The sequence below is a fragment of the Dermacentor silvarum genome, chromosome 3 (genome assembly GCF_013339745.2).
Source record: "Dermacentor silvarum isolate Dsil-2018 chromosome 3, BIME_Dsil_1.4, whole genome shotgun sequence".
Classification (NCBI taxonomy): Eukaryota; Metazoa; Arthropoda; class Arachnida; order Ixodida; family Ixodidae; genus Dermacentor; species Dermacentor silvarum.
The window spans coordinates 217,560,518-217,585,563 of NC_051156.1; the positions used below are offsets into that span (position 1 = coordinate 217,560,518).

At 44.5% G+C, this 25,046-nt stretch overlaps 2 protein-coding genes across 2 annotated transcripts in view; one reads left to right on the forward strand and one right to left on the reverse strand.

Annotated features, from left to right (window-relative positions):
* Positions 1 to 538: 538 nt before the first annotated feature.
* Positions 539 to 10,757, reverse strand: LOC119446668 (urease accessory protein UreG). Its single transcript, XM_037711161.2, has 4 exons — positions 10,649 to 10,757; positions 7,278 to 7,542; positions 2,713 to 2,809; positions 539 to 1,285 (listed from the first exon to the last, which is right to left on the reverse strand). Exons 1-4 carry the CDS (start codon positions 10,677 to 10,679, stop codon positions 887 to 889), a joined length of 792 nt encoding a protein of 263 aa, XP_037567089.1. The 5' UTR covers positions 10,680 to 10,757; the 3' UTR covers positions 539 to 886.
* Positions 10,758 to 14,387: 3,630 nt separating this feature from the next.
* Positions 14,388 to 25,046, forward strand: part of LOC119446667 (cactin) — a 33,262-nt gene continuing 22,603 nt past the window's right edge. The window contains exons 1-9 of the mRNA XM_037711160.2: positions 14,388 to 14,541; positions 15,083 to 15,316; positions 16,219 to 16,288; positions 18,281 to 18,334; positions 18,886 to 19,032; positions 22,336 to 22,407; positions 23,908 to 23,970; positions 24,770 to 24,824; positions 24,890 to 24,978. Of these exons, the coding sequence (XP_037567088.1) occupies positions 14,438 to 14,541; positions 15,083 to 15,316; positions 16,219 to 16,288; positions 18,281 to 18,334; positions 18,886 to 19,032; positions 22,336 to 22,407; positions 23,908 to 23,970; positions 24,770 to 24,824; positions 24,890 to 24,978 (888 nt within the window). The 5' untranslated portion in view covers positions 14,388 to 14,437. The remainder of the gene's footprint in view (positions 14,542 to 15,082; positions 15,317 to 16,218; positions 16,289 to 18,280; positions 18,335 to 18,885; positions 19,033 to 22,335; positions 22,408 to 23,907; positions 23,971 to 24,769; positions 24,825 to 24,889; positions 24,979 to 25,046) is intronic.

Consider the following 25,046-nt stretch of genomic DNA (forward strand, 5'->3'; position numbering starts at 1 on the left):
ATAGAGAAATATATAAGGAAACACAGGAAGACGCCACACGGCGGCTCATCATCTCGACGAGGCGGCCATCATCTCGGCTGAGTATGACCGCTTACATTGCGCAAAGTAGCCAAAACATCAAAACCAGCATTGAATGAAAACTTGCTCTACATTTCCTTCTCCTGTATATTACTTTTATTTCTGGTTCTCTTTTTTTTTTCTTGTCTCTAGTTCCATTCATTACCATTCTTTCTTTCATTTTTTTTTTTTTTTTTTTAGTTCTCGCCATCGGTCAAGCCACTGATCTCAGTAGCTTTTTCTGGCTGTTCCTTCCTTGTATATTTTGTTCGAGCAGAATAAATTCAAATTCAAATTCTAAAGGGGTCTGCAAATCTTCACTATCGTCTTCTTCGTAATGCCATGGCACTTTGTGTCTACGCCGCTGCCTCCTTTGTAATTGCTTTTTTTTTTCTTTTTTTTTTTTTTTTTTTTTTGCTGCAATTGTCTGCCAACGTATACACGGTACGGCATATCACTTGCGAGGTCCTACTCGGTCATTCTAGCCATTCGGCGCTAAGAGGTTAAAGCAACATTTTTGCAGTGCTGATGCCCAAGAAATGAAAACCCGTAGAACGTCCGAGTTTTCTGACGCAGGAGAACACAGTGAACTTGAAATCACGGAACCTTTACGGCGCGCGACCAGATGAAGTGGTTTGTTTTGGCTCTATAGCACACAGCTTTTACCAGAGCCCCGGGATCAGCTGCATCGCCGGGTCGAGCACCAGCTTGACCACGAGCATACTGCTGTATCAATTGGTTTATTTTGGTCCTATAGTGTCTACGAGCTAGCGCTTGACCCCGATCTTGACACTGAACGTACGGTCATAGGAAGGGGTTTATTTCGGCCCTAGCGCGTGCCCTTGACCGGTGCCCCCAGCTGCAACGCTGAGTCGAGCACGAGTTTAACTACTTCGTCAACGCCGACCCCATGCTTGGCCTGGCAGAAGAGAGTCGGGCCCCCTTGGCGCATGCGCGCTGCGTCTCGCTCCATGACGGCCAGGTCGGCGCCCACGGCCTCGGCCAGGTCGGTCTTGTTGACGACGAGCAGGTCACTCTGCGTGATGCCCGGTCCGCCCTTGCGCGGGATCTTGTCACCGCCGGCGACGTCGATCACGTAGATGATGTAGTCGGCCAGCTCGCGGCTGAAGTTGGCCGCCAGGTTGTCGCCGCCACTCTCCAGCAGCACCAGCTCAGGCCGGAAGCGGCGCGTCAACTCCCGCACGGAGTCCATGTTGGCCGAGTAGTCCTGCGGTATTACGCGGGCGATCGCTTTGGTGCAGGAAAGACAAGCAGTGCGAGCACATGGTTGCACTGAGCTGACTTTCTGAAATCAACTGACCTCATTATTTTTCCTTTTATTTAATATTTAGCCTGCTTCGTTCTCGGTTCACTTGGCACTGTGCCCATTGTTGGCCTGTCCCCCTGCGCTGATCATGTGGACACGGTGATTCAAAGGTTATAGTAACATTAAATGTATTAAATATGTTTCTTACTTTTCTATATATGCATCTACCTCTCCGTAGTCTTCTACTGTCCACAAACATCAGAGAGTCTTAGTGGCATCGCTGCGTCGACGTCTGAAAGTGTGCATTCGCATGAACTGGTGATTGCATTCCGACATAGCTTTTGTACAGCGTAGTGCGCAAACACTGCATGAAATTACTCAGTTGTGACCTGTGGGGCGCAGAAATATAAAAATTGCTTGAAATTACACGTCTACGCGCTTTATAGTACGCAAATAAAGACAATTGCATACGCATCGCATTCAGTACCATATCATTCGTTTAAATGCTTAATGAAAACTTCACTTAACATAAATTCCAACGTACGCGTTGGATTTGCATAACTTTTGCAGCGAAGATGTTTATGGCTAGGCGAAACCAAAATCCGTCTGTCAAATGTGCGCAAAAATGTGGGCCAATCCTGGTGATTGTACAGAAAGGCTCCAAGCGCAATGGCACATACCGCTGTGGACTCCCAGTGATGGGCTTCGGGACCCGTAACGCGCCCTTGAACTACCCTTGTCACACGTGAAAGAGAAAGAGAGACGCGCCGTTGGCTGCGCCGTCAGTGACGTCGTTCTCTCCGTCGCAGCTGAGGGCGCGTGCAGCAGTTTCTCTCCGACTTCAACATGGGTAGGCCACGCATCGTACGAACTCCCGAACAGCAGGCAGCTTACGAAGAACAGCGCCGACAGCAGCACCGTGAGAGAGCTCGTGTTCGTCGTGCCGATGCTGCAGTCCGGGCACAAGAACAGGCCCGGGTGGCAGAGGGCAAGCAGCGACTGCTTACCGAGGATCTGGCAGCCTACCAAGCCGTCGTTTAACGAATCATCGGGATTAACCCAGGGATAAACACCGGGACCACACGTTTCAGCTTCGATGGTTAACCATCTGTACGGAGTGATTGGGCGCGCGCGGTGATTTTTTTGTTATGATATACCATTTGTTTTCGCGACGACTGTCTGCAGTTTATAAGCATAAAGGATTCGAAGCTAAATGATGATTAATAATGGTCAAACTCATAGATGCGGCTTTGTCAAGAAAAACTATAATTTTCTCTCCATTCCTCTTTTTTTTTTTCATTTTAGTGAACCCCTATAGCATAAGCAGCTCAATCGTGTGCAGGAATGGTCGACACTAAGGCATGCCTCCATGCGAGCCGTCAACGTACCTCACGGATGGCAGCGTGCGGACAACCTCCGGTCTCGATAGCGCGCATGCGCTCTTCGGGCAGCGCCTCGTTACGGCACAGGAACTCCCAGTCTTCCCTGCAGGAAAAAGAAGCCAACAATTCGTGCAGAGAATCAGCCAGAAAAACACACACAACCGAAATGAAGTGAATGACGCGATGTCAACTTTTTTTTTTTTTTTTCATTATAACCGCGAATCTCTGTCGTATACTAGGCTCCGTAGATGAAGATGATGATGATCGTCGCTTTGTCTCGGTCGGGTGAGCCTCGCGGGCTCCACCTTGCAGACTTTTGCACAATTGATTCGAAATTTTCTGGTTTCTTGCACTTTCAAATGTCGAATTATTCGGCCTTGCTCGGCGATTTGCTAGCCTCCTGGTCAGCTCAGACGGTAAAGCGAAGGCTCCGGCAAGGCATTGGTCCCGGGTTTGATACCCGGAGCAGGATGAATTGTTCTTCAGCTGCGAAGCTTTCTTTCTGAAAGTCTTCTATGGGTTTCCTTTGTAGCGTGGTACTGTAGGGTATGGTACTCTAAGGCTCGAATAAATTACACGAAGACACATCGAACAGACGAGCACAAGCGCTGTTCGATGGGTCTCCGTGTAATTTACTCGCATTTAGCTTTCCAGTCAACATGTCCGACCAACTAGCCCTAAAGTAATGAAGATATTTCCCTTTCATGAAACTTCCTCCATAGTTTATGGTATACGAGAAGCAGCTGCTGTGGCACAGTGGCTATTGCACTTTGCCGCTGAGCACGAGGTCGTGGGTTCGATCCCCGGCAGTGGCTGTCACATGCCGGTGAGAGCACACTGCAAAAATGCTCGTGTACTGACATTTACATGTTAAAAGAGCCTCAGGTGCTCGAAGTTAATATGGAGTCCCCAACTGTACGGTGTCTCTGAAAGATATTGAGGTGCCTTTGGGAAATCGACGAGGGTGGCGATATGGGCTTGCTGGTTGCTCATCATGGAATGGTATCTGGATAGTGTCCGTGTTTTTCTGGGCTATCCAGATGCCTTTGTGAAAGCCCACAATTAGATTTTTTCATCCTACCAGGCTGTTAACTCAAATGCAGAGGCTGTTTTTGCCTAGATTGCCGGTTTATAGGGAAAACTGATTCTTCTTGGTGAGGAGGAGGAAAGAAAGGGTTAAGGCTGGCGAAACCAGAAATGTGTCTGGTTGGCTACCCTGCGCTGGGGGGCGGCAAAGGGGGAATAGAAGGATAAGACAGTGTGACAGATTTAGAGAGGGGGGAAGGAAAGAAGCGGTGAGTTCGCGCAATTCTGCAGGTGAGAGCAACCACGGCGAGCCTAAGGCAAGACACCATCCATGACGATGTTTTAAATGCGAAGCATCTTCTGGTCGAGGCTTTGTCACTCCCTCCCTCCCTCCATCCATCCGCCGTGCGGCGTCCACACCCCTACTGCGCATGCGCATCCTCCTCCCCTCCTCTCTTCTCCTTGTCTAATCTCCTCTCCTCTCGGCATTCCTCCTCTCCTCTCCGACGCTCCTCTCCGGATTGCGCAACGAATGGCAACACCTGCGGCTCCGCGCGCGATAATGCGAAGCAGCTTAGGGTAGAGGCGCGACGGTAGGCGCCCCAGAGGCACCGGCAACAGTCACCAACGCCGCGCGCGTTCGGTGCGAACGCGGGCAAAACGCCGACGGCGTCGGCAACAGTTCTGCGCGTTGCTGGTGCTGCTGCATGTCCAAGTTTATACAGCTGATAAAACTACCTTGAGTCGACCCCATGGCTGCTTCGCATACTACTCAGGATTCCCCTACGGGAAGATGGTGTAATTTTTTTTTATTTGTGAATACTCTAGCCTTTTGTCAAGATCACAGCGGACTGGATAAACAACATTTTCTCGAACAAAGCAAGCAAGTGGGCACAATAAATGCAAGCCATGCAGTTCATATTATGTACGTAAACCAATATCAGAAACAAATGCATCAGAAAGGGTGATATATAATGGGATGAAACAGGGCGCACATATGCGTATAGCCAATGTCATAATCATCATCAACTTATTCGTGTCCACTGCAGGATGAATGCCTCTCACAGTAATCTCCACTTACCCTTATCTGGCGTTAGTTGATTACACGTTATGCCTCCAAATTTCCTCGTTTCATCGCATCACCTAATTCTCTGACGTCCTGGATTGTAACTCTAACCGACCACCAGTTACCTGCCCTACGCATTACATGGCCAACCCAACTCTAATTATTCCTCTTAATGTACATTAGGATATCGGCTACCCCTGTTTGCTATCTCATGCACACCGCCGTCTTTTTTTCTCTTAACGTTACGCCTATAATTTTTCGTCCCATTGCTCCTTGTGCGGTCGTTAACATCTTAAGCTTCTTTGTTAACATCCATGCTTCATTCGCATATGTTAGGATCGGTAGAATGCAATGATTGTACACTTTTATTTTCAAGGATTGCGGTAAGCTGCTGGTTATGATTTGGTAACGCCTCCAGTATGCGTTGCGACCCATTTTTATTCCTCTGTAAATTTCCCTCACATGATCACAGTCTTTTACAGGTTGATAAACCAATAAACATTAAATGGTTGCTCCTTTAAATCTCTGCAGCAGAGCGATAGCTAATATAGCATATTGCTCAAGGGTGAATGTGTCATGGGTAGTAGAACTATAATTCGTGAAGACTTCGGAGTTTGTGGAAAAAAACTTCGAGGACGCTAAAGCTTCGCCTTTAAGAGTGGAACGCGATAGCATTCAAAGATTCCTGACTGCTTCTCACGCTTCCCGGCAACTGCAGCTTACGTAACCGCAATGATTACCGGAAACGCTGGCGGCGAACGTCATGCACGAAGGCGAGCTTTCTGGTGGAAACTCGACCTCTTGTGTGGGCCGATCCCGGAGGTAGTGCACGTCCACGCCAATAAAATTGCATCCTTTTTAAGTTTCTGTTATCGCTTCGCACTTTAAATATTTCAGTCTGAGAAGACTTAACAAAAAAAGTTGCAGTTTCGCCCGAAAGGCGAAGCATCAATTGCGATACCAAATTTACTAGTAGAGAACTATACGTAGTAAGATAGTAGTTTTATCGACTGTATAAACTTGGACACATTCGCTTATAACTGAATTAACAAGCATAGTGTGAGCGCGCACAAGCAAACATGAATATATCACACTCGATGACCGCAGACAACCGCTGTCAAAACCTGGCGTGAGCAAGCGTGGCTCAGCAGCGAGCGAAGGTTCGTGCGGTCTATCGCTTCAACAGAAACTGAGCGGCGAAAGCGCAGCGCATACAAAGGTAGGAGTTGTGTGCAGATCGCTTTCAAGGCCCGATGCGCGCGACCGCTCGCAGCCGCGCAAAGTACAAGTGCACAGTTCCCGGCAGAGTAGAAGCCGCAGCCCCTCCCTTCCGCGCTGCCTTCCCACTTTCCTCCTTTCGCGCACGAAACGCGCCGGGTCGCTAAATTCGCACTTGGTTCCGGAGCACGACGGCGCCCCACCTCTATCGCTTCCAACCCCCCACGGCCTTTCGCGCGACGGAGACGTCGCGTTTACTCTCCGCTGTGCGTTCGCTCTCCGTGAAAGCGCGCTTCCCGACGATTTTATCGCCCTTGGACTTCATACGGAGCCTCACGACAACGGCAGATATCCGCTTGAAGTGTCCATATGATTGCTATCGCAATAAAAGGCATGCGCTGTCGGTGTTTTGTTTCTTGACATTTGTTTGTGGGTTGTCATTCTCAGATTTCCGAGGAACAACTTTGTCAAGAATGTAAGACAAGATATGAACAACATTAGTGATAGAATGGTGGGGCAATATAACCCGCGTATATCTCACGTCATAGCAATGTGTCGCGTATACACATACCTAAATACATGTATACGGGATGATTTTTTTTTTCTAACGGACGACGCCGTCGACGCCGGACGCCAGCGCCGACACCGGATTTTCCGCGACACGGGGCCCTTGACGCTGTCGCGTTAAAACCCCTGGTGGCCAAAGTGAAACGGGTCTGGAGAGAGATACTATATATAAGCTTTATCTCTCTCTCCGCAGAGTCGTCCACTTTGGCATACCTGATCCCTCAGCTGCAAGAGTGGAATACATCGGTTGTGAAGTCAAGCACTATTTATCTGACTTATCGCCATACCTAGCACTATCTAGCACTACGTTATCATTAGCACTGTCTGTCTGTCGTCGTCGTCGTCCGTCCGTCCGTCCGTCCGTCCGTCCGTCCGTCCGTCGCTGCCGGTGTTTGAGATCTCACTAGCAGACGCACCTCCCGCAAGTAGGCGTAATCAACTACAGGTTCTACCCCAGGTGGTCCAAATTTCTGGAGTCGGAAATTTGGGCCACCTGGGGCCCAAATTCCTTCCGCGTAAGGGATTCATGGAGTCGCTCCTCAGGACCTAAAATAATGTTCATTGCCTGCCTGCCTGTCCCCCACTACGGCGTGCCTCATAATCAGATCGTGGTTTTGGCACGTAAAATCCCATAATTTGGTTAATTAATTTTACAGGTTCTACTATACGAGTACGTGTCTGTTGTCGTCCCCACCTGGTGAAGATGTCGTTGGTGACGGCGCACACACTGTGCTTCTCGCGCAGCTTTCGGCACAACGCCAGCATGAGCGCCGTCTTTCCCGAGCCCACGGGGCCGCCCACGCCGACGGTGAAGGCGCGCTGGTCCCAGTCGTCCCTCACGCGCAGTGCCTCGCGCTCTGTGAAGTTGCCAGGCCCGTCCATCAGTTCGTGCGTGTGGCCACCGGGTCCGCCATGGTTGTGGCCATGTCCGGGCCCCTGGCCGCTCAGCGCACCGGAAGCTGCAATGCAACGTTGTCCAAGGAGAGACGTTCTTTGTTAAGACGTACCGATTGGTGACATGGGACTAATATGTATATGTCGTGCAACATTGACATCGCTACAGCGCGCAGAGAAGAGATGTTCTCCGCTCTGTGTGAACTCGTCTCCATCAAGCAGATGATCTGGGATTTCGTAGCAAGTGATTCCAGAGTGCTTCCGGTGTTCTACAGTCGCCATAGCTGAAAGCCGGCCGTATGAGCTTAGCTTTCTCAGGCCAAACGACTTGGGCAAATTACTCTGATCCAGAGCGCTATTGTCGCTCGCGACTCCGTAATTCTCTAAATCGGTTCTATAGGCACTATCTTTCTAACAAAATTCTATCTTTAGAGTACTGGAGGACTTCAATTCTGCAATTACCACATGCCCCCTTATAAAGTCACCAATTAAAATGTTCATTAGTAATGCTTTGTTCGTAGCAGCTGGGTTGCGTTTGTGGCGCTAAACATTTTGTTAGAAAAATACAGGTATATTAGGTTTATACTGCATCGTCATTCCTCTAATACCAAAGCCTCTAGATAACAGATGGTATATGCGCCATACAAGTTTAAAAAGAGATAGATGCTCTTTATTTGAAAAACAGAGATTTTTTGCAGGAGCGTATACAACCGCTGGCATGCTACTGTGTATAGGGATGGGGAATGGGACTAAAGGATTCCAGAGAAGAATGGAAAAGAAATAATAACTAAATAAATATGAAATGCCCAAGTGGACCTCATACTAATATTTACAGATGAGATAGCGGGTGAATTTACGCTTTTCTATATGAAATGGTGAATCTTTAAAGCTTTCCGATTAGACCAATTTCTGACAGGTATTTGTTTGGTAATGAAGAAGAAGAACAGGGAGCGAGCAGTAGTGGGGCGCTCTCATGGATGTAGGGCGTGATCGCAGATCACGAGCTGTTGGCGCCGAGGCCGTTGCTCTCTTGTGACTGTGCTGGTTTTTCGCCTGCCTCTAGCTTGCCGTCATTAAATCCCTTTATCAGTTTATAATTTAAAGGTTCCAAGTTTGTCATTTCTTCTTATGTTTGTATGCGGTACGCTATGTGATTGCGTGCACCTGTGTTGATGCACTCATCTGCAAAACTCTGAGCTTCTGTGCTTGTTATCGGACAATTTCAAATTTATTTATTTATTTATTTATTTATTTATTTATTTATTTATTTATTTATTTATTTATTTATTTATTTATTTATTTATTTATTTATTTATTTATTTATTTATTTATTTATTAAACAGTGCATGTTTATACACATATGTGCATGTTGGTGTGTGTTCTTGTATACTTATTATGCGTTTATGATATGTGACTGTATTCAGTATTTCACGATACATTAATGTTATTTCATTTTTTTTTCATGCGGTGAGGCACAGCTGGTGTCACCTAGCGGCCCCATGAAACCTCGCCTATATCATGTCATTAAAGAAAAATAATTATATTTCCGATTATCGCCCAAGTTCTCATGTAAGCCAGTTACCGTCGTATCTCTGCTCCCCTAATTTTAATAACCGAAATCAATCATTGCAGACACACACGCTGCATACAGATGTCACGATGACGTGACAAATGTGAAATATCTTGCTTGCCCCAAGAAATAATTTATTTACTGGTTTGCGACCAGTGATAAATGGCGGATTTTAATATAGATAGAAAAAGAACCAACGATAAGTCCTCGAAACCAAAAAGAAAAGCAAAGGAAAAAAGAAAGCACACAAGTCTCGAAGCTTTTTCTTCTCGGCGAGTAGTACCTATGGATTTAGTTAAAGAAAAAACTAAAAATGGAAAACGTCAAATGGGACAAAGCCCATATGTTGCAGAAGCGTTGTGTTTTGCTGAGATAAAGTAGGAAAAAAGTTTTTAAAATAATTAAAGTATGAGGTTTTATGGGCCAAAACCGTGAATAATGTGCCAAAACCGTGAACTCTGGAATAATTGGGCCACCTGGGGTTCTTTAACGTGCACCTAAATCTAACTACACGGGTGTTGTCGCGATTCGCCCCGATTGAAGTGCGGCGGCCGTCGCCGGGATTAAAGCCCGCGACCTCGTGCTTAGTAGCCCAACAGCCCGAAAAAAAAAAAAAAATAAAGGCCACAGTCACCAGCTCACGTAGATTGCTATAGTTACATATCTTTCCTGTTTAATGATTGAGAGTGCCTAAAGGAAAGTTTTTCGGTAGATAATTTAAACGTTCCAATCTTCCTGAGTTGTCTTTGGTTTATACGTCTACGCCGATTGCTTGTTTCCCTGTGTTATCTCAGTAAACTAGAAATATAGTAACGTTAGGCAGGGACGCCACTGTACGACAACAGCGCAGCATTTTTCTTCTTCTTCTTCTTCTTCTTCTTCTTCTTCTTCTTCTTCTTCTTCTTCTTCTTTAGAGAGATGATCGTATCAGAACGTTTTAGGAACTGAAAATGCTGTCGACAACTTTCTGCCACCTGGAGAAAGTCGAAATATATCGCAAATGTTCTTTTAAAAAAAACCAGGTGGTCAAAATTAATCCGGAGTCCCCCACTACGGCGTGCCTCATAACCAGATGGTGGTTTTGGGACATAAAACCCTATAATATCTTTAATGTTCTCAGACAATTGTCACAATGTCGAGAATTACAAACACCGAACGCGCTAACACAACAAAATAGTTGCAGTATATGCCAGACAATACCTACAACGTTATAAAGGGAGAAAACACATCATAAAACGCCATATAAACGCACAATGTCGCAAGAGAAAAAAAAAAGAGAAAGAAAGAAAAGAAAAAAAGCTCTTACAATGGCACTGCTTCCAATAAATCGAAGTAATTATTACAGCAAGCAATATATGTAATCCTGTTCGGGCAATGTGTTATATTAACTTATATCTACCTTTAATGTGGATAGATCGTATACAACTGGCCTCCTCTCCGAAATTCTTTCAGCGCAACAAAAAGTTTGTTTTTGAAAAAAAGGTTATCTTTGGCGACGGACCCAACCGGTTGTTTATTCTCACAGGTTGCTGACCAAGCCTCACTAGTTTGGAAACTGCTTAATCCGCGACGAGCACTCAGAACAGAGGACACCGACCGACCTTGGAGGAAGGTGCAGGACTCCTGGGACATGTTCCCTCCAAGATGCGCAGGGGCTCAGATGACGGCGTTTCTCCGAGGAGTGCGGCTCCTCCTTAACCGCACTGTCGATAGCGGTCATCGAGCAGATAAGCAGCGTCTCGGTCGGGCCAAAGATAGCGCGCGCTTGGCGGGTATTGCGGTACTCCTGTCGCACGACATGTGTACTCCTCGAGATCACCTGTTTTAGTTTCTTTCAGCCAAGGGCGGTGACCGCATCAAGTGACCTTGTCAGAGTTGCACATCAATGACTGGGAATGCCCAGTTGCTGTTTCGCGCCATGTACAGGGCGCCTCAACTATCATGCACAAGATTTTAAAATATGCAAATGCCACGTAGCTTAAAAGAACCAGGGTAATGTTGTTTGCCGTCGCTTGGAGATGCTCAGATTATTTTTTGCAATCCGCCTATAATTATATAATTTGTGCAGCCCATTTGGTGAGGCAACTCACAACTTGCAGGACCTAATAATTTTTTCCTTCCTTCCTGAATTAATTAATCAACTTCTCAAATATTTTAAATACATAAAAAGTGTAACTGAGGAAATTGTAGCGCAACATGAAAAAAACTCTCGATACAGCTTTCTGTTGCTGAATACGTGCTTCATAAAAGTTATTTTCCGAGAGCGTGAGAGAGAGAAGAAACATCTTTATTGAGAGATTATTTTAAGAATTGTCTTCGGGGTGGTCTCCCCTTTCCAGGAAACCATAGGTTTTCGCCGAGTCCACGGCCCTCGCTACCAGCTGGCGCTGGCTTGCGAGGGTGGAGCTGGCTATATATGGCACTCTCCCAAAGCTCAGGTGTGTGGCATGGATTGGGTGATTCTGTAAGGGGTGATTCTGTACAGCCCCCACCATGTGGTAGAGGGTGCCCTGTGCTCCACAAAAGTGGCAAAGTGGAGAGGACATGTAGGGGGTCAAGTGATAGTTTCTAGATAGATGGGGGAAGCTGTTGGTTTGCAGTGCTCTAAGAATGCGGTCATCACCTTTGGTTAGTTTTTTATGCGGGGTCGGAAATATTCTTCGTTGCAACCTAAAGTGCATGGTGATTTCAACAGATTACTGGTGCACAAGCTGCCGCTGCGACGGCAGCTTGCGACGTGGGGAGCGACGTCGCTAGCCTTTCGTATATTTAAAAGAACCAGCCTCGCAACAGATTTCAATGTCGTTACACCACCGCTATTGGTATACTACGCATAGTTAGGACTCCCGAGAAGCAGCGTGAATACGAGGAGCAGGCAAAGGGAAAAAGAAACGGCAGTACGACCAGCGACGGCATGCTGTATAAATCACCATTGCTCCCTTTTTACTATCATTACTCTAAATTACCATTACTACCATTACTCTAGGGCAATAAAGCATTGCGTACCTCCCTCAGCAGAAACATACTGTGTTCCTTAGTACGCCATTTTGCTTAGAAGGGTCCTGCGAAGACGACCACATTGTAGTTTTTTGTAAGCTGCATTATGTATTTCATCGATTCATCGCCAAAAAGAGAAGTGCGTCACATAGCAGGTGCTGCTCTTCATCCACCTTCTTTATTTTTTGTCATGCATAGCAGATGCTTCTCGAAGCTGAAGTTTGTGTGGAAGTATGAGAAAATAATCGCGTAAACGATCAATGCATGACATTCCATATACTATGCCTATGTATAGCATCGCAAGAAAATGAATGCAGATGTACTTTGTAAAGTGCACTGGGCCTATGTGCATGCTAGAGTGGTGTGCTTGTTCTCGAAGCACAAACGATGGTGTTTTTTTTTTTTTAACCTTTATTATGACAAAATATTTTTTGCTGACTACAAGAACTTCAGAGACCGTTGCAGGTAAAAATACATTAAGGATTGCATCAACATTGCTATCATATCCTCCTGGTTCCTTTCTTGCTGCCGACTAAGATGACGATTATCTTATCTTCTCAGTCAATAAAATAGCGAGCAGTTACAGTAAATTTAGATGAATAAAAAACCATATAGTTATCATATGAGCATTATTTAAAATGACAGATACTTTATGCAGGATTTTATTACAAATTCCAAATAGGCGGGAGGAAACAGCAAACAACAAAGACGATCTGTATTACTCTGCCAATCAAGATGAGTTATGCAATGAAAGTAGGACAACCCACATTGGGGAACCAGACGTAGACCTCATCCCTTGAAAGGTCAGAAATTTCTAATGAAAATATCACCGAGAAAATCATCCAGCAGGACTGTAATGCAAGAACCGGCTGTGATTGGAGGAGATGCCACCAGTTTGTTGAATGTTTCAGCTACCACTGAACCAAATCCTGAATGTTTTAGTCTTGAATGCCTCTATTATTCGTAAAATATCACGTCTGGATCTGCATCAATTATATATTTTCAAACACGCGCCACTAAAAGCAGCGCTAAAGTCCGTCCCCGTTACTTGTTGAAGTCATGCATGTAACCCCCACCCCCCACGCGTCCCGCCCCACCAGTTCAATGTGTACCTTCAGTGCTCTGTTCACATTGTCATTACAATTCAGGAGGTGGCTCGAGGTCGAATTTGCCTGATTGACAAAAACACTCTACCACTGTCGTATATATTTATTCATTCACTCTTAAATTACTTTGAGTAAAACGCTGAAGAAATAAACATCATCATCATCCTTGCTGTCGTTATATTAATATAATTATGAGGCATTTTATTTGCTGTTGGATTCCTCTGGCGAAAGCAAGGAAATTGCATATTATGCAACCAAGCCTCCTCCCCCCCAACCCCCTGGCAGAGATCCTGGGTGCGCTACTGTAATAACCTGTCAATTATCATATGAGATCCGATATGAAACCCGAATGATTATACATTATAACGTAGGGGAGCATAATATTAGAAATATAGATTTTTAACGTCGTAGACAAGGATAACATCTGGTCCGATGTCCGCGACATCGACCGTCCCTTGGAGTCGTTCCGGATCCGCTACCGATCTGCTCTTCATTCCTTCCTCCATGCTGCTCTTGGATCTTGTGGATGTTAGTGTTACCCGTTCAAATTGTTTTGGATCGTGTCATATACTTTGTAGATCTGACATTCGTTTCAGCACGGTTTATAGCTCTTCATCGGGAAAATGAGCTGAATGGGCAATTTAACTTTTGAATTGTGGCCAGCGACCATCTTCGTTCCATGGCCAACAGGGGTTTAGCAGTTTTAGGTCATTTGTGTAAATGTGTAGAAGAAAGAAGCTGAACCAAAATGTTGATCCGAACTATTCGGTTACTTATGAAAGCAAAACAAGGGACAGCTAGGAACCCACAGGAGCAGACGACACAGCCGCCTGTGTCGTCTGCTCCTGTGGGCTACTGTGTCTTGATCGTTCTTTCGAAATAGATCACATAGAGAGCACAGCTGGAAGCATTTAGCACTCCAACTAAAGAAGACAACGTCCCGAATCAGCTAATGTGTATATTAACATGGATTTGTGCAAGGCGCTGCCTCATGCTGCTCAAACCATGCTCAAAGTTCTGAGCTCAAGCCACCTCGAAATTGCTGCAGTGTCGCCATCTAGTGGTGTTCTATAAAGTGCCGCAAACAAATAAAAAATACAATTTGTAACCTTAAAACAAATATTATTAAACTTTATGAAGTATCTAGTGACATTAAAATAGTTCTTAAGTTAATTTTACAAAATTGTTAATAAAATGAGGTAAAGTATCATCATCAGATCATAACGCTCCACAACAATATGGCTGCCTCCTTTGCGGTGTAAGAACGTTGAATGCACCTGAAGCGTAATGGAAAGTTCGAGACATAAATCCTCGGAGAGGTCTAGACACAAACACCGGTCACGATCGAGTTCTCGGTCACGACATCGGAGTCGACATAAGAAAGGGAAGCAGTAAGTGCAATTACGTGCTGACATGCTTATTCTTCGGGATCGTTAGTAGTATGCAGCGAAATCGGGTCACTCTGTCTCGATGTTTACAATTGCATTAGCAAAGCTGTATCTTGAATTTAAATCTAACAAGAGACGAAACACTGGCGTGTGTTTGCTGATCCTTATCAAAAAGCATCGTCGAGTCCGTTACCTTTGGTTTAGTCGGTGTTGTGACAGGGGCAAGGTTTCTAAAACGCGCCGCTCACATAAACTGGCTCACTGAAGCGCATCGCATTATTTGTCTGTGTATTCGCGGCACATTTCTGAATTTCTTAAAGCAGTTTATAGCACTGAGTGTTGTCATGTCACTGCTTTGATCACCGAACTCCTAGTGTTGGTTATTGCAGTCGACGCTGAAATGTCATCAGTGTGGTGTTGTGTCATTGTCTTTTGCACAAATTTTTGAACTTCGGCGGTGCTTTCACACTGGTAGTTCTGTGCTCTGCGAAACGGCAAGCATAAGATTTATTAATTGTGTATTGCGTTATGTTTTCCTAACCAGTCGGTCACCTACACCGCCTAAGAAATCGAAGGATAAGAAGCGCTCACGGCGCAGCCGCAGTGACGAGCGTGGGAGCCGTAAGCACAGCCGACACAGTGATCGACGACGATCTTCGAGCGGGAGCAGTACGTCGAGCCTGTCGAGCAGCAGAGAGGACAACTCCAGGAAGAGCGCGGTCATGCCCCTCATCGAGGAACTGGAGAAGGAGCGGCAACGCCTCAAGATTGAAAAAAAGTAAGAATTCTCCACCTGCACATCATTGGACTTGCAGTATGATCTCTGATGACAGCTCAGTCATCCTAAATAGCTCTGAAACATCCGTCTCCTGTGCTGAACGTTTTCCATACGCTAGGGAGGCTGTTGTTGTGGAGCATTAGGACTGAAACTAAAGAAACACTTGTTGTGGGTCGCATCTACGAGTCTTACACTCAGTCAAATAGGCACTGAAAACACTTGTCTAATATAACATTTTGTGTTGGAGTTCTCCACAAACTTCCAGATCTTAAGACTTACTTCAATCTTTGTCTTGTCCTTTTCAAGCACCACCGAAATCGCTCAAGTTAAAGTGGAACTGTTTTAGATAGGCACGTTTGAAAAAAAAAGCCCGGTACTTGAATTTATAATATAAGCACGAGATTATTTGCATAATGGGGTTGGAGAGAAGGGAAGCTGCTGTGACAAAGCTCCAACCTTTGCCTAACTGATCATGACTGAAAGGTGCCCTAATATAATTGGATTCGCATCGGAGTGAAACGTGCGTTTTTAAAGTTCTTGTGGTAATGATGCATGGTCACTCTTGCGGATATGTGTTGCATGACCGTTTTTATTTTGAGGAGGTTTTTCCTCCGCGAGTATAGTAACACTGTGGAGGTTGAAAGTTCAGAGTATAGAGTAAATTCTGCTTTTTCATAAACAATCAGCAGTTGTCACAATCCTTCGTGTAGTCACATCGTTTCATTGCTGCATGCTGAGGTATGCTATTCACACTTCTTGTTTCGTGCTGTAGGGTTGTCGTTTCTTAACATTTTGAATCTTGTTATTCAAATCGAGCACAATTTTATAAATGTAGGACCCTTTTTGTCACAAAACCAAAAATGTGCAGAATGTTTTTCACTGCATTTTCTTCCATTCTCTAGGAAAGCTAAGGAAGCAATGAAAGCAACTGAAACGCCTGAACAGAAGCGCTTGCGCCGACTTGCTAAAAAGGTATATTTTCTTTTCCTGTGCTATCAGTATTTGCCAGCATGCAGGCATTGCTGCACTCATTCATATTTATTTTAAAACATTCCTGCAGTCTTATTCTTTTACCTTGTTCTTGCATGTTTTAAGTCTTCGTACTTTCAATTTATTGCAGACAATAAAAAGCTGTGGTATTATGCCATTGGCAATACAGCGATTTACATTTGTACTATCAGCTTTGTTTCTGTGATACAAGAATAGCATAATCCCATCAGGTTTAGAATAATTAATTGCTGGACCATTTGTTATAGAAGCATGGCGAAATGTTGCATTAAGACAGGATACTACAAAACAGACATAGAGTGTTTGTGTCTCTGCTGTTGTGTCAGGTTTTAGCACCACATTTTAAATATGCTTACTCTCTTTCAGGTTTTGTCGGGCACACTTGTATATGCCATGTACTCATGTCAAAATCAGAAGCAGTAATCAAAATAGTTATGTTTCAGATGAACTGGACGTGCCCTAATAATATGTGCCAAATGTGTTAGTGAAAAGGGTTACAAGTCTGCATGTTGTAGGAGGGCAAGAGCACCTCTGTGAAGACGTTAGGAATGCAGTGAAATATTGATCTTCAGCTGACCGATGACACCACCATTTTTTCTGCTGAGAAAATCAACTTTTCTAATGTGGAATCATTACAGACAGCATGTACTATTGTAAGCTTTGAATGAACAAGTACATGTTGGATAGATTTATGCAGTACTGTAATGGTCGGTTTCTTTTGCTAAATTTCTTTTGAATGGAGTTTATGCACAGATATGTGTATCACTGCAGTTTGCCACACCTGAGCCTACCAGATAGATGGCAGTCCTTGCTACCTTTTGCTCATATCACACTTTCAACGTTAGCAGGCATCTGGGTTTTCAAAGTAAAGAATGGGTTTTAGTAATTTCAGAATGCAGCATGAAGTGTCAGCTAATATAGCTGTGTTGCAGCACGGTGTAGTTTTGTGTATTCTTTCATCCTTGACATCCAGAGAGGAAGATTTGTCTTAGTGAGTAGTGACAGCTGGCACAATAGCACCACTGCCTCCCTTTGTTTTCAGTTCTTGCTGCAGCACTTCAGATTAATTAGTATGGAAATACGCTGTCTGCCACGTGCTTGCATGTTCCCATTCAGAAACCTCATGATAGCACTTCCTCATTTATTATGAAATGGGCCTGTGTTGTTTCTAAGCATGGTATTAAAATGAAACCTACTCCAACATTCAACCTCTGTATGAAATTTCCGTGCAGACGAGTCAGCAGTAGCTGAAAGCTCTATCATACCTTACTTGCTAATTTATGTAAACTTGCAAAGCTAAGGGCTGTTTAATGAATGGTGAAATGGAAAGCAGTAGGTGTAATGTTAAGAGGCATAAAGATTGCAATGTGTACTAGGGAGCAGACACATGTAGCTGATATTTAAGCTGAGATTAAAAGAAGTAGAGTTGGGTAGGCCATATGATGTGCTGAGCACCCGTGGTCTGTTAAGGTTTATTCAGGTTAGGTTAACTTCAGTTAGGTTAACTTCGGTTATTAACACATTGGGTGCCAAGGGTAGTGAAACGCTGCCAATGGTGACAGATAATTAGGGGATGTATTGATAGATGTAGGATGGAGTCAGCTGCTGCAAGATTTCTGGGAGGAGTCTTCATCTTGCAGTGGACAGAAATGGCATGTTAATCATGATGATTACTGATGCAACAGTTCTTATGCACTAGTGCACAGATATGGCTCACATCTTTGTGAGAGATCCAAGTGGTCGACCCTTACTGCAGCATAACTTAGCAGGGTGGCTGATTGGGCAAGTTGGTGATTAATTACCTACTGCAGCAGTAGTTATTCACTTACTGCAGCATGTTGTGGCATCAATTTGTGGAACGCATCGATACATGTGTAAAACTTGCAATGCTGACTCACAGTTGTAGCTGCTTGAAAAATTGCCGACGAAAGATGTTTTTATCATTTTCTTTTCCAGGAGGCCAAAGAGCGTAAGCGAAAAGCAGAAATGGGCTGGGATGAAGAATACCTGGTAAGGATTTCAAAAATAAGTGATATGTGCATCCAGTGCAGCATCCTCCATATTTTTCTAAATACCAAACCTTGTTATGCAACTCTGGTTAATTTAAACTTTGACAATGTAGACCACAAAAATATGTGGTCCCTAAAAGCTTAAATAACGTGATTTGTCTGTATCCGGTTTCCATGAACCATTCCTAAACATAGGATTGAAGGACCACTAAGGCGATTTTCTTACCATGTAAAGGAAGTGGTTGTTCTGTGTTTTGAGCAAGATATTGAGAATAAGTATACAGAAGTAAGCAAAGCAAACAGGCACTCCACCAAAATCAATACTGGATCAGGCAGACCGGAGAGCTGCTTCTAAGGATGTCAGCAGCGACAGTAGGACAGGCGTATGCTGGAAGCAGGATCACTCGAGGCGACATATTGAATCAACGTGTTACTGGAAACTAAACGTTCTCATATTGCACTGTTGCCCTTGGCAGAAAAGATTGCTAGAAAAAAGAAGAAAAGTTGCTGGAAAATTTGAAATATTTAGCACTGACTGTTTTTGTATTTCAGGGCTACACAAACACTGACAATCCCTTTGGCGATGCCAACCTGCTCAAATCATTCAAGTGGGAGAAGAAGTACGAGCGAGAGGGGCTCAAACACGTTTCCGAGGAAGAGATTGAGCGCAGGAATCGCCTTAAACTGGAAGAGAACAGGGTGAGTGTCATTGTTGGGGAGCCTGCTCAGAATTAATTATGAATAATTTTGACAGAGTGAAAGAGAGAAAAAAAAATAGAAGTTTCATTGCAGGCTCACTTAAGTGTTTAATTTATTTGGTCATTGAGACCTTAATACAGTCGATCTCGGATATATTGAACTCGAAGGGAATCGTGAAATAGTTTGATATATTAATAATTCTAAGTATAAAATATGACTATCTGAAGCTTATGAGATCTCCACACGTCTCTGACAGTTTCCCACGATTATCAAAAGCCGGAACTTACCAATTTGCTTCTCTAAGACGATGTCGACTGCACAAAAGTTATTTTTGTTCACAAACTTTGTAACTCAGTCGCACTTAGGAGTGGTCTTCACAATGCTAACCCTATAAAATCCTGCGTCACCCAAACACAAGACCGTGGTGCATATCTAAGTGCGTGTTGGAAATTTTTATTCTAGAAGAGGTAGAAATAGATGCATTGTGGAAGCAAACTAGCCTGTATGTGCCGTGCCGCCATCAGCACACTTGTACTCTGAATCGCGTATGAATGTGCCCGGCCATGTGTCCATTACAATATGCACCACTTAAATGGCCGATCATCATACGTGGGCAACAAGCCAGGTGGACTGTTGTGCCGGGTTTCGGAATGGACTTTCTGATAGAAGTAGTCGTCCTCGCTTCTCGACCGTCCTAACCGTCTGTGGATCTCTTGCGTGCAACTCAGCACTCCGACACCTTGCGGCGGTACGTATTCCTTTTGTTCTCGGCCCTTCCCCTCTGGCCTCTCCATTGGTGACTACCACCACTACACACACGCTGTTAGTTTCAAAAGTGCTGTTCAGCTTTTGAGAACATTCAAGGCCGTTCCCACTGACATTTAATTGTGCGTGCACGAATGAAATGCATTCAGCGTGGACCAACAAATCGCACAGCGACGAGTCCTGTGCGCTGTTTCCACAATGGCTCTTTCCGCGAAGTGTGGATGTGGCGTGCAGTGGTTTTGGTAAATTCAAACTAATCTAAAGATCCGTCCAAATGGAGTTTGGGGTAGGATTCATTCTGGCCGCTCGCAGAATCCTAAAATGCCATTTGCGGAAGGCCTTTGTCTACAAAGAGACAAACCCAGCGGCGCAGTAGCTCCAGTTCAGCATCCCATGCCCGGCGCCACTCAGTGAAAAGATCAAGTGTCATCCACACTTTCTTGTAGAACGTATGTAAGACCGGAAGGCCTTTTGCAGAGTAGTAATCCGCTCTTGCTGATAATGAATGGCCGCAGTTTGCACAAGCCATCCATATGCGCAGCGAGCTAAACTGGAGCATGCTGCTAATTTTTCCTCCACTGCACGTACTGCCCTTCAAATTCAATATCTTGTTTGACAGCATCTGCCAAATCAGTGCCGTTTCAAATTTGTCGGCATTAAATATTTATGTCAACGTGAGAAGTGATTGCATATTCATTAGGAGAAGCACACTTGCAGGAACACAGCACGGCGCAGTGTTCAATATATCGAATGTGTCAGTAAACGGGAGTTCGATGTACGCGTAGTACATCGGTATACTTTTGCATGTGATATTCAAGGGGATTTTCAACCGTTCAATATCGACAATAATTCGATATATCCGAGTTTAATATATCCGGGATTGACTGTATATAACAAACATGTATATAACGAGTTAGCAGATATAACAAAGTAAATTTAAAATGTTTCTCACCAATATCGGCAAGTAATGAATGCAGAAGCTTGTGACAAATGTTGAATATAAGGAAATTATTTTCGTGTCCGAGGTGACTTTGTTATAATGATGTTCAACTTACATACAACCCCACTTTCAAGCATAACAAAAAAAAAAAAACAAGCATGGTTATTAGCTTGACACATGCCCCACATGCAAGGCAAAGAGTACAATAAAGTGCATAGTCTCTGAACAAAGATATTCAACTAGATGCTTGTCATACATGTCGATCAAACAGATGACTGCTGTAAAATTCCGAGCAAGCACCCCTCCCTCAAGCAAGTCGAAAAAGCCGCCAAAGTTAGGGGGGGTGCTATCCCGGAATGGCACCAAAATTCAAGATGGCAACGACAAAATTTTTCTGCCAGAAAAAAAGAAAAGCGCAGTGGGAATGGAATTAAAATTTTATTTAACATGAACTTTATGCTAATATTAAACATTTGTTGGCACTGTTTATCACTCAAAACCATTGAAAAAACTGCAGAAATAGTGCATAGACGCAGCACCGGCACGTCACCGCGACGGGCGACACGAGCATTGGTTATGCAGCTTCTATTCCAGAAAAAATGATGTCCGCTAGAGTGAAGTGACATGTAATGCTCACTTTATTAAAAACTATGTCCACCATCAAACGTTTAGCGCTAACAAGAGTTCCAATACAAGTCAAGCTCAGCTGCAGTGCATGGCTACCGACGGCAGACAGCGAACTGCGGCTCAGCCTTGCTCGCGTTGCATCTGGCGGCGCTGCAAATATCAGTGTGCTTTCTTGTTCGTGTGAAATTATTGTGAGGAGAGGGTAAAGCGGCAACAACGGTAACAAAACATTGCTGCTTGGGAGCGTCGGCGGTTCGTTCTGAAAGCATTGTCTGCTACTGATTCGAAGTGAACCGGAGAAGGCCTAGCGACGATATTGGTGGCGAGTGATCAGCAGCAGTGAAGCTGCCGGCGTCGCCAGAGCGTATTCACGACCACTCCTCTGTCGCTGAGTCATCACGTCGTCGTGTCGCAGGCAAATCCTCTGTACTGTGCGACAGGCAGATTTCGCCACCCGCAGTTCACACCGATGCGCACGTGAGTGCACCGGGGCGCCCGGGTGCAACCATGATTACATGAAACGGCGCATCGGGGCACCCCGGTGTGCACTAATGCGATTTTCTCGAATTTGCCATCATTTTCGTGGACTGAATGTGGCCGGCCAATGTGTGGCCTAGGGCGCTGTGCGTGATAAGGGTGTGGAGTGGGGGGGTGCTTTCCCGGAACGGCGCGGAAATTTGAAATTAGCAGTGACGTTAGGGGAAGGGGGGGGGGGGGGGGGGCGCTTGCTCGGAATTTCATGGTATTGCTCCTAGTCTATGCACACAACAATAGTAACATAATCTAAAAAAGACTCAGTGATGTGGCCTGTACAGCTGCATTGGGTAGCGTGTTTCATTCCTGTTTCATTCCACTGTTCCACCGCATGTTCTTTTTGCATCTGTGTCATAGAAAAGTGATTCTCTGAAAGTAACAGCCCCACCTGATTGGGGCTGCAGTCACTGTTGATCCTTGATTGCTTGTGCATGCAGCGAGAGCTGGAGAAAGTGAAGCAGAGGCGCCTGGAGCGGGAGAGGGAGCAGGAGGAGCGTGAGGAGGAGATGGTGAGTCTTGCGAGTGCTGGTTTTTTGTGTAGTGCAGTCAAGTGCACTTTTTGGCCACGTGCTTGGGGCATCTGCTTTGGCTATGGGAGGTGGCTGATTTCAAACCTGCCGCCGGTCACCGACAGGAATATACTGTATTGAGCATAAGCTTTCCCTGGCCCTGACGACCGACTTTCTTCAGAGATGCTCGCTTCGAAGAGGCTCCACAAATCCGGCTGGCCCCTTTTGGGTTGAGCAACTGCAACCCGAAAAGGTGGTATCACGACATGTGTGGCTCTGACTTTGAGCCCAGGCACTGAGTGCGTCCTCGCACGATGGTGTCATGGCATTCTTGCACCAGCACGATCTGTGGCAAGCTGTTCTGAAGTCGAGCACACGTGTGACCACTCCAAGTGTTCACCACAGCCTTGCACTGCACTGCATGTTGGCCAACAAAAAGCAGCATTCCATTGAAATATAGTTGTTACGAAAGTTTCTGAGTGCTGCAATCATGGGCTGCTATCATCCACGTTTTCTTGCCGTAACAACCAACATACAGTACTCAGTTAAGTCATGCACGAAACTAGTGATTGTACCAAATGCACTCAGCGTTTCACAACCATGTTAACAAGACAGTATTGTGCACAAAATTGATAAATTGCTTACATGGTAGCCCGAAATGATGGCGCTCATGAAAGAAATTGAAATAGTCTATAGCTTATCATTTCTGTAGTAATTAGGTTGTGCAGAAAAATCTACAACAAGGTTTCCTTCTTTCTGTTTGTTTTCAATATTAGTATTTATGTACAGTAAGTTGCAGTATGTACACTCCTGAGCAAAAGTATAGGGACCACAGAGTCGCCAAAAAAACTTAATTCCTTTGTAATTAACAAGCATAAACTGGAATTGACAAGTACACTGAAAAGTTTGCAATGCTAAGTTTGTACTGCAGTCCTCAATTCCAAGTTGAGTTCACAGGCAGAGGAAAAAATTGGCTTTATCACGCAATCCCTGGTCCGTATACTTTTATTCAAGATTGTACTTGCTGTTTTGCTGTAAAGAATCTTTAATTTGTCAACTCTGCATTCTTCAAAGTGGCAATAAAAGCACGAGCTTACGCTCACCACATATGTTAAGCATGTGCAGCAACAACAGAAAAAATAGCACGTCATGTGACCGCACGGGGATGTGGGACGAAACCTGGCGTCACCCACGTCAATGGCGCAGATAATGACGCAGGATTGCAGTTTGCATGCGAAAATTTAACTTTCAGCATGTTTTTCTATAAATAAAATTAATGTTTTTCCACTGCACAAGCATTGAGAGAATTCTCGAGAGCATATATTAGTAGTAACATGACTAAATTTTATTCCTGATCGTTGCATGGCAGCATTGTAACAAGTGGTTTATTTGATCATATTTTGCAGGGTGAATGTGTTGGTGCCATTTTTATATCTGTTATGTTGCTTTAACTGGTATTACTATAAGGGGATTATACTAAATTGTTTGCCGCTTTTCCAGACACGCATCCAGCGAGACAAGGAGGCTGCTCAGTTTCAAGAGTGGGAGAAGCAAGAAGACAATGTGAGTTGCTCTTGTGCACTGCTAAAAGTCTAGATTCATAATTTCATACAGGTGTACAGGAAGCCACCAAAGCCGCTACACTCAACATGAATGGTGTAAATGAACAACTCAAGCTTTCACACCTTTTTTTGCAGGTTAAAGTCTAAAATAAGTGCATTGCATTACTATATATGTATTTATACTAAAACCTCACTCAGTAACATTGGAAGAAAGAAATCATTTAACATCATTGTAGTATTAACGTTGTGGTTTGGCTCTATGAGTTACGAGGTTAAGTAGATTTCATTTCTTAAATGTGGATTACACTATTCACCATAATTCACGTCGAAGGAGTAGTTCTGTCTTTGTTCCACTACTCACAAGTCAATATTTATTCGTAGCTTGCAGAGAGTTGTTAAAAAGCTTATAAGGAGCCAAGGAGTATTGAAAGATTTGTGCGGTCATGGTAGCACCTTTCTATATTGAAGCCCATCTTCTGTAGTTCCAGGTTAGAATCTCTGAAAAAGCTTTTAAAGTATAGCTCAGAATGTTAAGTTGCTGTGTGATATATGTTAAGATATAAGTATGTTCTAACCCTTGTTTCCATTCTGCTGTCTCAAATTGAATATCACCATCCCATCATTTGTTCCTCACTTGAAACTACTGATTTGTGCCCTGTCACCATCTAAATTCATGCTTAAATGTTTATTTCTCAGCTTCTTGCATTCAAAGCTCAAGCTTTTTCAACCCTGCTAGGCAATGTGCTAAAGCAGTCATGTGACCAAGGCAGTGTTTCCTGACTTTTGTGCTGTCCATCCAGTTTCATCTGCAGCAAGCCATCCTGAGGTCCAAGATACGTATTGAAGATGGGAGAGGTAAGCAGTCTTGAGAAGAGTTATCGCCATCTTTGACTGAACTGTGTTTCATCTATTCCTATCAGCTAAGCCCATCGATTTGCTGGCCCGCTACATCAGCGCTGAGGGGGAGGATTTTGGCGTGGAGATGCTTGAGCCTTATATCTACCTAAATGTGAGTTTGCTACATCCTAGCTTCTCTGTTTTACTATTACCAGGGGCGTGCGCCAAGTGGTATTAAAT

Bases quoted from the DNA above. Each gene is read 5' to 3' on its own strand.
- LOC119446668 (XM_037711161.2), bottom strand. From the start codon at position 10,679: ATGTCCCAGGAGTCCTGCACCTTCCTCCAAG. The intron at 7,543-10,648 runs GTCGGTCGGTGT...GTTGCATTGCAG, and splicing joins GTCCTGCACCTTCCTCCAAG to CTTCCGGTGCGCTGAGCGGC. The intron at 1,286-2,712 runs GTACGTTGACGG...GTAATACCGCAG, and splicing joins CGCACGCTGCCATCCGTGAG to GACTACTCGGCCAACATGGA.